Source organism: Hippopotamus amphibius, chromosome 15, assembly GCF_030028045.1.
Source record: "Hippopotamus amphibius kiboko isolate mHipAmp2 chromosome 15, mHipAmp2.hap2, whole genome shotgun sequence".
NCBI lineage: Eukaryota > Metazoa > Chordata > Mammalia > Artiodactyla > Hippopotamidae > Hippopotamus > Hippopotamus amphibius.
In genome coordinates this window covers 40,082,744-40,096,995 of record NC_080200.1, presented here as the reverse complement: position 1 = coordinate 40,096,995, position 14,252 = coordinate 40,082,744, and the positions used below count along the sequence as shown (strand labels likewise).

At 38.0% G+C, this 14,252-nt stretch overlaps 1 protein-coding gene across 1 annotated transcript in view; it reads left to right on the top strand.

The window, feature by feature from the left end:
- Nucleotides 1-14,252, top strand: part of WDR70 (WD repeat domain 70) — a 282,841-nt gene that overhangs the window by 261,666 nt on the left and 6,923 nt on the right. The window contains exon 17 of the mRNA XM_057708918.1: nucleotides 1,994-2,156. Within this exon, the coding sequence (XP_057564901.1) occupies nucleotides 1,994-2,156 (163 nt within the window). The remainder of the gene's footprint in view (nucleotides 1-1,993; nucleotides 2,157-14,252) is intronic.

Genomic DNA, 14,252 nt, shown 5'->3' with positions numbered 1-14,252 from the left:
TGGGTGGGGTAAGAGGTAAAGAATTTGGAAGCTCTTTTGGGCCTGGATGCCTGTCTTCAGAGATTTTACTAAATAGGGGTTTTCAACATCTTTTAGGATCAGAACTTTTTGTTTAAAGATCTGATGCAGAAACCCAGTGCATAAAACTGATAAAAATGGAGCTGCTGTGCTGAAGTAGAGAGGAAGCCTGGAGTACCTTCTGCTTGGTCTCCAGCTAGAGCCCTTTAGGTGACCTCAGTGGAACTCTGGGTCTCCTTGAAACCCAGTGTTAAAACTGCTGCTCTCAATGTTGGCCCAATATACAACATTGGGTACTTTGACCAGAATTTAGGCTGGATTAGGTTTCACACAGGCAGAAAGTAGACATCATTAGGTTCTGTGTTGATAAAATGGAGCTGCCCATTTCCCTAGAAGATGAATAAAAGTACTTAGACTTTCTAAGAAAGTAGGTACCAGAAGAGAGCAAGGCAGCATTGGCTGTCATAAAGCACATACCTGTACTAGGATCCCATTTTCTGTTATCACCTGCGTAGTTTCATTTGTCCTAGGCTCACAAGCTTAAAGCTTTTGACTTGTTCATTCAATCTGAACCTGAGTTCTGGACCTGTATCTGTTTGGCCTGACCCTTCAGGATTGAAAATGTTTCATATACCCATCTCAGGTTTTGGTTTTTTTCCCCATTTTCTCTGCCACCCTCCTACTCAGAGTTCCTAAATAATATTCTTGGCTGGATTATTGAAAAGCCCTTATAACTAGGTACTTTCTCTAGTCTCTCTCCTCACCACCCTACCTTTGTTCATCTTACACACAGCTTTTATTCCCAATTCCTGTGGCTTTCTTATTGCTGTTGCCCCCAAACCTTCATAAGCCTTACACTGTCCAGTTGCATTTCCAGAGATTCAGAGTTCTCTACAGTCTGACTAACCCACTTTTGAGCTTTACACCTCACCTCTTTCCTACTGTGATCTTCTCATATGACTGTCAGTTCATTCCTGCTCCCAAATGCCCATTGAACTTCCCTCTTTCTATACTTTTGTATTTAAACCATTCTGCTCATTGAAAATAACCTTCTCTGTCTTCTGAGTTCCCCCAACTTGGATTTCTCTCTTCCTACAGACCCCCTCCCCCACCACATCAGCCTGAAGAGCTTTCTCCTTCCTCTAAGTGCTATAGTAGTTATTGGACATAACAAAGTCTTTGGCAGTTACTTCCTGCCTTATAAAATTAATTTTTTACTGCTACTTGACTTTTCATATGGTGTGGTTTTGTTTTTGTTTGTTTGTTTTTTTCCTTTTTAATCTTCCTAAAAAGTCATACATCTTTTGAGTACTGGGAACCAGTCGGGGATCCAGTGGGGAACAAATTCCTGCCCATGTGGAACGTCCTATCTGGAGCAATTACAGAACAGTCAAATAATGTGGATCAGCCTGTTCATCTTATTTTCTCTCCTACAAGGTGCTTGGAAGATGGCAAGCCCTAAGATATGTTTGTTTAAAACTAAAATAGCATCTAATGATTATTGGTTATTTTTATTAATTGAATTTCATGTGTTCATGCCTGAGGAATTTTTTAAGGCATATAGATGGCAAACTATTTGTATTTCTTTCTACATTGGTGTCACTGGTTAAGTTAAGCAACTAAGGCATAATAAAAAATGTCTCTGCTTTAAAATGTTATGGGGAAGTTGAGGTTTGGTGATGTCTTACTTTGGTTTTGATTATCACAAATGAAAGCTGAAAGGATGATACTCAGGTACTCTTGAGATTTGTGTGCTTCAAACCAAAGTCTTTTAGAAGCTCCAGAGTGCTCAAAACCTTGATTCTGTAGGGAATGACCAAAATCAGGTAAACCTGAACCCCTGACCCTACTCTGTCACTCAACTGGCCGCCTCGGAAGGCAGCCGAGAGGGATTCTCAACCTTGTCAGATAAGCCCAGTGTACACAAGGTATATGCTCACTCCATTCTCGATTTGGCTTTTTTCCTTTGGAACAGGTCGTGGTGGCCGGGTTGGAACCCATGGGGGCACTCTGTCGTCATACATTGTGAAGAACATTGCTTTGGACAAAACCGATGACAGCAATCCCCGGGAAGCCATTTTGCGGCATGCCAAGGCCGCCGAGGACGACCCGTACTGGGTTTCTCCAGCGTATTCCAAGTAAGGAAAAGCCTCTTCAAATAGAAAATTTATTATGTTTAATGAATTGGGAAGAACGTATCAGTGGCTGCTTTGAGGTTCTAATGTCTCCATTTATTTTTTATTCCTAAGCATGAAAAATAGGCCAGGTACTCATGGTTCTGAAACCTAGGCATTTGTTTGTATCTGAGGACTCTGAAATGGTAAATTTTTAAACTAGACCAGTTCCATTAGAGTTATAGCGTAATGTAAACCCATTATGTGAAACCCATTCTACCTGTGATTAAAAAAAAAAAGAAAAAAGAAAATCACTGCGTATATGCATTACCTTAGTTAGGCAGGGTTAAAAGCAAATGAAAGGGAACAGTTTAACTTTTATTTGTAGAGCTGTGTTTGTAAGTAACACTTACATAGGTAGAGTAGAGCCTGCCTGCTTAGATTCCCTCAGCCACTAAAGCAGCTACATTTACACTAAAGAACAGTAATATTGTAGAATTTTGGAGTTTTAATTTTTTATTGTAAACTAATGTTAAACTTAAAGAAAAATCATAAAAACAGTACAGAGAGTTCATGTATACTCTTCACCCAACTTCCCCTGATGTCAGCACCTTACATGGCCGTAGTACAATTAATTAGCAACACAGTGAAATTAACATGGGTATAATACGGTTAACTGAGCTACAGACCTTGTGTGATTTTCCCAGTTTTTCCGCTAATATCCTTCCTCTGTTCTACAGTCCTATCTAGGATCCCACCGTTGCATTTAGTTGTTACTTTTCCTTGGTCTCCTTCAGTCACAACAGTTTCTTAGTGTTTCTCATCTTTCATGACCTTGGTGCTTTCAGTGAACACTTTCTCTCAGTTTGGGTTTGTCTGATGTATTCTCATGATTGGAATAAAACTGTATTTTTGGCAAAAATAACACAGGAGTGATGTTATATCCTTCTCGGTGCATCATATCAAGGGCTTCATGTCACTAAGTCTGATGACTGGCGATGCTAACTTTGATCACTTGGTTAAGGTGATGTCTGCCAAAGTTCTCCATTGTCAAATTACTGTCATTCCATTTTGAGTTAATAACTATCTTGGGAGTAACATTTTAAGACTAGGCAAATCCTGTCTCTCAGACTTTTGCTCTCTCATTTTATCATACATGGGTAGATTTGCCTGCAGCTGTTAGTGCTGTGGTGTTTGCCTAGTGGTGGTTTTCTATTTCCCTCTTTTTTTCTACATTTATTGATTGGAATTCTGCTAAAAGGAAGAATTGCTCCTCTCACATTTATTTATTTTTCAAGTTTTTAAAATATTAAGTATGGACTTCAGAATACTTTATTCTGTGGGTTAAAATCCAGTACTATCGTTATTTAGTGTGTTGCTCACATTGTTCCAGTTTTGACCAATAGACTCTCCTTCAGAACGGCTTCTTTCTTCTTTCAACAAGGTGTTTGTTTTGGGGGTTGTTTGTTTTTTAGCACATCCTTGCTTTCTGGCTCCACAAAATGTTCCAGTCTCATCTTTGTTTTTGTTTTTTTTGCCACAGTCCTAGAATCAATCATTTCTCTAAGGAGCCCTGGCTCCTTTTTTGTTGGAGAATGATGTTTAGAAACCAAGAGATTGGTGCTAGATGTGCTTATTGCTACTAAAATGTCATTGCTTCTAGGTCCTCTCGGCCAGCACAGCTCAGATATATATATGATACTAGCCTACACAGATGCATACATATTTCTATGTGTATCTGTCTGTATGTATATTTTAAAGAGTATGAGTGTAAACTGATGCCTCTGATTTTAATCCTGTACCAGGACGTTCATTTAACCTCTCCCCTTTGCATATCTGTAACTTCTTTCTCCAATAGTGAGAAAGCCGGCTAGTGTTATCTACAATATATTTACTGATGTGTTTAATTCTAGTCCACACCTAAAGTAGTTTTAGAATTGCTGACCCCCCTGTGAGAAACACTTTTCCTAACTAAGTTACAGCATTTGTGTACAGTTCTTTTTGTCTTTTTTTACCCTTACAGTATCTAGTCAACTTGCTTAGCTCTTTTCTTCTCCACTCCCATCAGTGTGGTTATGTTATTTATTTGAAAATGAAGTTAGGCTTATTTTCAGTCTTTATATCCCTGTATTTTTTAGGGTGTGTGTAGGGTATGTGAACTGTCACTGTGGTGCTAAGGGTCAGAACATTAAAAGAGATACACTCAGGGGAGTGTCCCTCCTTCTTTGCCCCTGCTCCCCCATTCCATTACCCCTGCTTCTTTCAGTCCTTTTCTCACTCACTCCTGTAGGTAACTGGTCTCTTTAGTTTCTGGTTTATCCTCTTTTGCACAGATATGCAGATCTGTATTTTCTTATAGTCCCTCCTTTCTTACATGAAAGGTAGCGTGCTATAAATAGTCTTCTGAGCTTTGCTTTTTTCCGCTTAGCAGTATGCCGTGGAAATCACTCTCCATCAGATATTAGAGCTCATTCTCCTTCTTTTTCACAGCTGTGTAGTGCACCACTGTATGGATATACCATGGTTTATTCCACCACTCTCCTATGTATGGATATTTAGATTGCTTCCAGCATTTTGCAATTACTAACATAGTGCATAAATTTGTGTATATGTATTTTTGTATTGTTGGAAGTATATTCAGCTTTTTTCTTGATGTTTTTATGTATTGCTCAAGTTTTCTCTTCAATTATGAGAAAGCTGGACCCTGGTTACTTTTCAAAACATTTATACGTTGGAAAAAATTCCTTTATAAATCAACTCAACTTACATGTTATACCGATATTGATCCCCTATCTGCTGATCATTATAAGCTACTTTGCATAAAAGTAAAACACGCTCTCTTAGCTTGGCTTCCTTAGAAGCAGACCCTGAGATAAAGACTCTTATAAAGATGATTTAAGCCAAGAAAGAGCACAATATTAAACACAGTTCCAGGACGGGTCGCTTTGGCTTAGTCCCACAAGGTTATCCTGGAGACCCTGGTCAGAGGTACGGTAACTAGAGTACTTCACTCCAACATCTGTTAGTCATTGGTGATGGAGATTGGATTGGGGGAAACGTTTCAGGCACTTCCAGCTCTCCAGGGCTTTAGCAACCTGCCGACAGCCATCTGACAAAGAGAGAGAGGTACTGCTGCTGCTATGAAAGCGTAAGAATGCTGAAGGGGTTTGATGGCCCCTGGTGGGGAGCACCACGTCCTCTGCTGTATGTGTTGTAGCAGAACAGACTTTAGTGTGTAACCTCAGTGGTGGATGTTTGCAACATGTATTAATAACCAGACACTACAGATGGAACATCTCTGAACAATTAGTTGGATAATATTACAACAGCCAAGAGGGTCATATCAAGGCTGGCCAGCTAGATAGTTTGCATTTAGCCTTCATTTGTATAGAATCTGTGTGTGTATAAGCTAATATATGTCAACACATCCTTGGCACTCAGATATGCTTATAGATTACGCCTCTGACACTTCTGTTTTTAATGGAGTAGTTATTTTCTATTATTATTAGGGATTTTTTTATACTTCAAAAAGCTTGTTTAGAAGCATACCAGAAATTAGCTGAGGAAAGAAGAGTAAACAGAGCCATGGTTTAAAATCTGTCAAACATCAGTAAAAATTAATTTAAAATTAATAAAATATAAAATAAAATTTGCCGAACACAGTGTCATTTTGATAGTGAACTGCTCCAGATGGATGTACGTACGTTTGTACACAAAGTAAATCATTGAAGTGTCTCCACAAATGTTGAAAGAATACTATTTGCTGATTAATAATTGATACAACATATAATTCATAGAAAGGTGTCAAACTTACCACTGAAGAAAATGAGACACCGAGAGGTAACTTTTAGAACCTGCTAGGTTGTAAGTCATTGTTAGAACCCCCAAGCCAGGAACCTGGCCTTAGAATTTACAGGTTATTGTTCTAACTTCTAACAACTAATTGTTTTGATAATGTAATTTTCATGTCTGAGATTTTAGGTAATACAGGTACACAGTCTTTAAAAAATCCAGCAATGCTAAAGCATAGATGATGGAAATTTGAAAAGCTCCCTTTCACTTTAACCCCGAGTTCCTTCGTTCTGCTACTTAGAGATACACCCCGCTGAAAGGTTCTTGTATGTCCTCCCAGAGAGTGTCCATGTGCGTAGAAACATTTGTTGTTTAAAAATAGGTATATAACATGTTTTACAAGCTGATTTTTGTTTTTGATTATTTGTTGATTTTTTTGCTTTATTTCTTACTTGGGAGACTGGACCAGACCCATCCATATCTAGCTCATGCTGTGTACTTTCTTGACATTTTCCATTCTATGGATATATTACACTTTTCTAAAACAATACCCTATTGAAGGACATTTGCATTGCTTTCAATCTTTTGTTATTATAAACAATACTGAAATTAATATCTTTGGACTACTTATTTGCCCACACGTGCAAAAACTTCTAGAAATAGAATTGCCAAGTCAAAAGATACTTGCATCTTAAATTTGTATAGATAGTGCCAACATTTCCTCCAAAGAGACTTTTTAACTCCCTTATTCAATGTATCAGAGCCTCCTTCCCCTCATCCTTGCTGAGAGAGTATATTACTTCTATCTTTGTCAGTCCAATAGGTGAAACCTTGTATTCCATTGTAGTTTACACTTTCATTCAAAAAATTTTAAGCATCTTTTCATATGTTAGAATCCTCTTTTTCCTGTGAACTTTCTATTTATGTCTTTTGCCCTTTTGTCTATTGGTTGATTGGTCCTCTTTTTACTGATTTGTAAGAGTTCTTTATATTAAGGAGCTTAACCCTTTGTATGTCATATATTGCAAATATTTGTACTAGTCAGTCATTTTTATTTTTACTGTACGGCATTTTTTCCCCATGTGAAAAAAAATTTATTTTAATGTGGTCAGATTTAGAGGGATTTACAGAGGGTTCATAAAATTATATCATATGCAAATAATGATAAATTCACCTCCTCCTTTCCAATTTTTATACCTGCTATTTCTTTATCTTATCTAATTGTACTGACTGGTACTGCCAGACAATATTAAATAATAACAGTAATAGTGCACATCCTTTTCACTCACTTTGGACTTTAGCATGATTCACTTAAAACATAGTAATTGCCCTTTCTGTAGATGAAAAAATGTCAAATATCAGCCATTTCATATAGTTCAGTTTAATAGTATTTTTCCATAAAGCATGACAACTTTTGAAAACACACACATACAAGATATTAAAGAAGAATTCATCTCTTTTTACTGTATTTATTCATTCAACAAAGATTGGGCATCTGTAATGTGTCAGGTACTGTTCTGAGTTGTGGTTTATGGAGCTTATATTCTAGTAGACAGAGATAGACAATAAATAAATCTATAAATGTTAGATGGTAGCAAGTGCAATAAAAAATAAAATAGAGATAAGGGGACACAGAGTAATCAGGGGGAGAGAGGGGCACAATTTTTAGTTATGGTGATCAGGATAGAACCTCTGCTAAGGTGAACGAAGTGAGGGAATGAGCTGTGCAGATACCCAAGGCAGGAGCATCCTATGTGAAGAAAACACTGTATAAAAATGAGAGACATGTTCATCTGAAATAGATGGTGAATTTTATAGAATTCCTTTGTTGTATCTCTATGTATTTCTACTTTGTTTTTGTTTTTATGTTTGTTTGTTTGTTTGTTTGGGAGGATTGGGTTTTTGTTGTTGTTGTTTTGGCAGCATCTCTCGGCTTGAAGGATCTTAATTCCCCGACCAGGGGACCATGGATTGATCCCACGCCCCCTGCAGTGGAAGCTCGGAGTCCTAACCACTGGGCCACCAGGGAATTCCCTGTGTATTTCTACTTTGATCAATGAATATGATTAATTATATTATAAAATTCCTAATATTGAATCATCCTCGCTTCTTTGGTATGGCCCTCACATGCTTATAGTTTGTTCTTTGTCAGGTGTTAGGCTGCCTTCGTAAAAACTTTGTATGCTTTCCTTTTCTGTATATACTCTCGAACTGTTTTGAATACCATTAAATCTACTTTGTAAAAATTTGATAGAATTTACCCGTGAAGCTGTCAAAGGCTGTTGCTTTTGTGGAGGGGAGGGTAAGTAGTAATTCCTTAAGTTTTTCTCTTTCTTTTCCATCCCCTCATGTAGACTGTTTGGATTTTCTGACTCTTCTGAGTCTGCTTGGTAATTAATATTTCCTTGAAAAAAAATTCATTCAGATTTTCTACTTTCTTTAAATATAATTAATTGAAGCAGAAATTGGTTTTGTTCATTGATTGCTCTTACCCAATGACATATTCCTGCATTGTAGTTGGTTTAATGATATTTACAACTGAATAATAGGCTAGTTTAATAGTAGCTCTGCAAAATGGGTGGAACAGGTTTGTCATATGCTTACCTTCCATGTGAAGAGACTGAAACTTAGAGACTTGCAATTCACAATGATTGCAGCTAGAATTAGACTTCATTCCTCTTGATCCCTAATTTTATGAGCTTCTTGGAGGACTGTGATCTCTCTTAATATACACCTTTCTGCTGCTGCATTTTGCTCCCATCTCTTTCCTTCCACTCAGTTTTGTCACCTTACATGTATTGCATACTAAGTTCATGGCACTGTCTGTGGCATGTGATTTCTTAGCCAGAATTGCAGTACAGTTTCTTCTGTGTTCACCTGCTAGAGTATACTGTTTACTGCCAAGTGGCAGAGTGTTGGAAGGGAAGCTAATATTTAAAAGGATATTTTCATAAAGGTCACTGTAATTGAGAATGTGCGTCTGGTTGTTTTTCTTCACTGCAGTTGACTTGTGTCGGTGATGAAATGAAGATTTACGGTATCTTGCTTTATGGCAGAAAAGCACAATTAGATATTACACAGATCTGCCTGCTTGCACGTGGCATACACTCCCCTTTATTCTCCAGTGGTGAAAACAAAGAGTCTTTGAACGCTTCTTTACCTTTATCGTGGAGTACTTACGTTTCATTCCTGGCACTCGCAGTGTATCAGTAATAGCCATGAAGGTTTTAAAACACAGCAGGATCACAGAGGACTCTTGTTGAGCTGCACACGGGCAGATTCAGTTACCGTTTCTTGTCAAAAGATGTTGCTGGAGGGAGGGAAAGGAGCTGGCTGAGGCGCAGGCCAGATAAAAGTCCAGAATGCTGTTAGCTTACACATCAGCAGGGATAGTTGTGTGTGGAAGCCTGAACCCTGGCCAGTAGCCGGACAGTGCTGTCAGCCATGGTCCCTTTTCTTGCCAGATAAGCTGCCATTATTGCTGGTTCAGTCAATTTAATGTTCAGTGTGCGTCTTGTCTGATACAGGATACGTGGGTATATGTGTGTGCCGTAAAACATTCCCATCTATAAAGGATCCATCTAAGTCACGTTGAGTTACTAGGCAATATTTCAAGAGGTCACTCTTTGAGTGAGTGAAGATTTATATATTATTTGTGCCGGGAAGAGACATAAACCCACAGTGAGAAATATAACTTTTTCCCCCTGAGTTTTGGTTCCCTGAGATATCTCTGACCACCGTATTCCTATGTAAAGGCCAGCGTTTCTCACAGTGATTTTGTGGACTGTGTCAGAGTTGAGGGTGGGAGCGGGAGGGTTAAAAATGCAGATGTCTAGACTTCACCCCAACTCACTTAGACTGAGAGATTGGGGCCGGGAATCTGCACCTTAAGAAGTCCTCCAGGAGATTATCTTGCATCTAATGTCCAGTAATAATGATAAAAAAGTAATTATTTACAGTACACCACAAATGACTCGCCCTTCCGGAAATTCAGATATATGGAATAGATGATTTTGATTGTAGAGATTCAGACCAAAGACAGGTTATTTACATAGAAAAATATTTCCCCCAGGGTTTTTAAAAAGTAGCAAGCTGCTATGTTGTGTTTCATATGTGGATTCTTTTATCACATATATGCTACATACAACTTTTGAAAATCTGAGGTGAGGAGCACCTGATAGCCAAAGCAAGGGATGTGGTCATGATGACACTGCTGTTATACTTATGCCACGCCAGGCTCGTTTAAGAACTTCATGCATATATTACTCGTTTAACCCTCTCAAGAGTCCCATGAGGAAAGTGGCATTATTGCTCCGATTTTACATATGAGGAAATTGAGACTTGTAACTTGACGAAAGCTGTACAGGTAGCAAGAGGGAGAATTGGGATTTGAACACAGGTGGTCTGGCTTCAGAGTCAAGCTTCTGCTTTTGACTACCGCAGTGTATGCTTCTCATCACAAAGCAACGATAAGTAGTTATTGGAAAAGTTGAATAATAGTGAAGCCGAAAAATTACTGTGTGAACCAGCGTGGCACAATGGAAGAACGCTAGACTGAGAATCAGAAGTCCTGGGGTTTAGTTCCTGCTCTGAGACTCACTTACCTTCGCTGAGACCCTGTCCCCATCTAGGAAGTAACAGAGTAGGGCTGTGCTAATGCCCAGCTTTCATACATGTTTTCGAGTAGAAATTGTGGCACACCGTTCTGTTTTATCAGTGTGAGCTTAGAGATGGCATTGACGTTACCTGCGCTCTTCAAAGATTTAATCATTCTAACTTGTTTACCCACTTACTGATAATGGTGATTTTTATAGGGTTCTTTCTGTTTTTGTTTTTTCCTCCTTTTTTTTCCCCTTCAGTATCCACGTATGTCCCTTTCTCCACCCTCACCCAGTCTTTGAACTCTCATACAAGCATTATGAGTTAGTATGTCCTCTTTAATGAGTCTGAGATATGTTTAGCTATTTTCTAAAATATTGTGTTCATTTCCTGAAGAAGACAGAACATTCTTTGTCTAGAAATGCCTTGTTGCCTCTTATCTTCTTATGCATCCCTAATATTTTTATGCATAACTGAATCACTTTGCTGTACACCTGAAACTAACACATTGTTAATCCAACATATGCTCCAATATAAAATAAAAATTAAAAATAAATAAAAATGATCTTTGATTAGGTCTTTACCAGAAAGAAGGGACCATTTCAAGTGGAATCTTTTGGTCAAGCCTTTATTTAATCTTAATAATTCTGCAATTGTGATGACTGGTCAGAGTTCATTTGGACCATATTCATGCTAACAGGGTTAACAAGTGTGTCAGATTGTCAAGTCATGGTTGTAATTGACTTTGGCTTTGAGGTTTTCCTTCATAATAAACAATGGGCTCTGAGCCAAAAAAGCTTGTGGTTGATAGTGACATACTGATGACTAAACATTACAAGTGATTTCCCCTCATACTCGTTCTGTTACTCTGGAGCTTGCTTTATGCTTTTTGAATGAATCATATCAGGAGAATATTTGTAACTAAGAAGAATTTGACCTGTGGACTTCCCGTTGCAGCCAAAAACATTTTGAATCTCACTCTGGCTTGAGCACTTGAGGAGAAGTGTAGAAAACCTAGGTTAGAATTTAGTCAGAAGAGAAAGGACAACCTTTGAATCTTTGAAAGGACTCTTTGAATCGCTTACACAAACATTGTATGCAAAAAAATGCCCTTTTAGAAGATTACAGGGAGAATTTTTATTCATTACTGACTGTTCTACACAAAATTCCTCTGGATAGAAACACTGAAGGTGGGACTCAGTTTCTGTTGGGCTTCTGTCATTTTTCTACAGCACACTGTTGCTGGAAAAGACTCACTTTGTACAAATAACTTTGAGAATTCAGTTTAAAAAATGTTCCAAGGGGAGAATTAATCAGCACAAAGTATCAGCTATTCAGAATTTATAGATTTGAGAAAGACATTTGCTCAAGCTTTTATATTTACTTCATGAAACATTAACTATTAGCAAATGCAGAGTTTACTGAAGCTAAAACAAAATTTTAAAAAAACATCAGCTCTCCTCTGATTAGTTTATTTAATGGTTAGCAGTAATAACTATGTCGCTATCTAATCTTCTCTCCTTTTCTTGGTAACTAATAAACAAGATGACATATATAGTCAAGTGAAAAATGTTTACTATTTGCCAAGTGAGTTAATCAAACTGGAAAATACAGATTTCACATCAGCCTTCTGTAAGTTTAAGTTTTCATTTAACACTTAGAAAAATGGGTAAGTGTGGACAGGAGAAGAGTGAAATAAATAGTCTGGATAAAGCTGATTTCAATAGGGTGAGTGCTTTACTGATTCTCAGTGAGGCTTACCTTATCCCCATTAATGTTGAGAATGCACAATGCTTGGCTTAATGGAATGTTCCCCTTACCTTCCTTTTCTTCAGGTCAGTCCCTTTATAGGCTTTTGTTTGGGGCAACTGAGGTAAATCTGCCATGAGGCTGTAAGTTTGAGTTGAGAAAGGAGGTGATCGAATTCTAGAGGAACTGCTTAAATAGAAGACGGGGAATGGGTGGTAATGGAAATGCTTTCTTAAGCAGTGGAATAGATTTCTTGCACATTATTTATTTATATGTGTATTTCCTGAGTTACTGCCATGTCTTCAGTGCCCATTTGGTTTAGTTTGTTTTCCTTTTCCTCATGGAAGCACCCAGAAGAGTCTGTGTTAAGATCAGTGTATAAATTCCATTTTTTCAAGCAGCCCAGAAAGGAATACATTTTATGTGGCCAGTGACAAGGTTAGAAGGGGGCTTAGAGGGTTTTTATTGTTTATTTGTTGGTTTCCTATTGGTTTTAAAAGTAGGAATTTCTGGACCAGCTTTTAAGTATTTTCAAAACATTCTATCTTTCTGCATGTGTCATTTTGCTCTTGCTTGACACTGTTGATTTATTTTTGTAGTAGTTTTCTGTGCCAAAGGCAAATCAGGCCACCCCCAGGGAAGAAATCTCCTGGTTCTGTTTCTGACTCTGCTGGAAATTGCCTAACCGTCTCTGTTCTTCATTGTTTTGAAAAGTGGTGACTAAAGACGTCTGTTTTAAATGCCCTAAATAATCCTGAATTGATTTTTTTTTCCTTTTTCTTTCTTTTTTTTGGTCTTCCTCATATATGGATTTCCAAAAAAATCTCAAAAGAAAAACTGCTGGAAATAAATTTAAAGATAAAAATTGCTGAGAAGAAAGAATACCTGCAAAATTTAAAGCTATAATTCTCTCAATTTGCTTCTATAAAACACTGGCATTCCCTAGGCTAGACAGAGATATTCATTGTGCTAAAGTAAAATAATATTTTTTGAAGAACCTGGTCTTTTTTCAGCAGACAACACACAGCTCTTATTGGAAGGTGCTGAACTGTGCTGTAAGTATGTTGGTTTTGGGGGTAGGGTGGATTGAAATGAGGGAAACTTCCTTCCGAGGTCCAAGTCTCCCTTCACCTCCCTATGCCATACTCCTGAGAATGAAGGACTGCTCCTTAAAGGGGTGGCCCTGTGAGAGTGCAACGTCAGGCCTGATTCCTTCACCAAGCCTTCAGTACGATCATACAGGGCCAGCTTCTCTAGATGTGAAAAATATTTTGCTGCAGTTGGAGGAAGTTCATCATGTATAAAAGTTTATGTTAAGAAGACAGATTCTTACTCCACCGTCTGGTTTCAGAGCCCTGCTTTCAAGCCTTCCTTTCCCAAGCAAGGGGAGGGATGGAGCTGCCAGCAGATGCTACTTGCAATGTGCTCCACCAGCCAGTGCTGACAAGAGAAGCTTAGAAAATTTTATAACGATTTGATATATTTATTGAATCTAATAAAATTTTGGATCTGTGTTTTGTAGTCTTTTAATTTTTCTAGAAATATTTATCTGCAAGTGGTTGGAAATTAGAAAACAAAGTCTGGCCTTGCACCCCAGATATTTTGAGAAACACTGCTTTAGGCATGGCCCCAGGTTGGAGGCTGAGGCCCTTTCCAAGGTGCCTCCTTTTTATCCCAGGAAGGGGATTTGTTCTTCCTTATTCCCAAGTTCAGGAGCCTAGTCTTTTCGTTTTTTAATTTTGGTAAAATGCACATAACGTAAAATTTACCATATTAACCATTATTAAGTGTACATTTTCATGGTATTAATACATTCACAGTGTTGTGCAACCAATCTCGAGAACTCTTTTCATCTTCCAAAACTAAAATTTTGTACCTGCTAAACAGCAACTCTTCACTGTAGTCTGTTGATTTTGTCCTTCAATGTACAGTTTTTAATTTTGATACAGTCCAGTTTACTACCTATTTTTATTGTTGCCT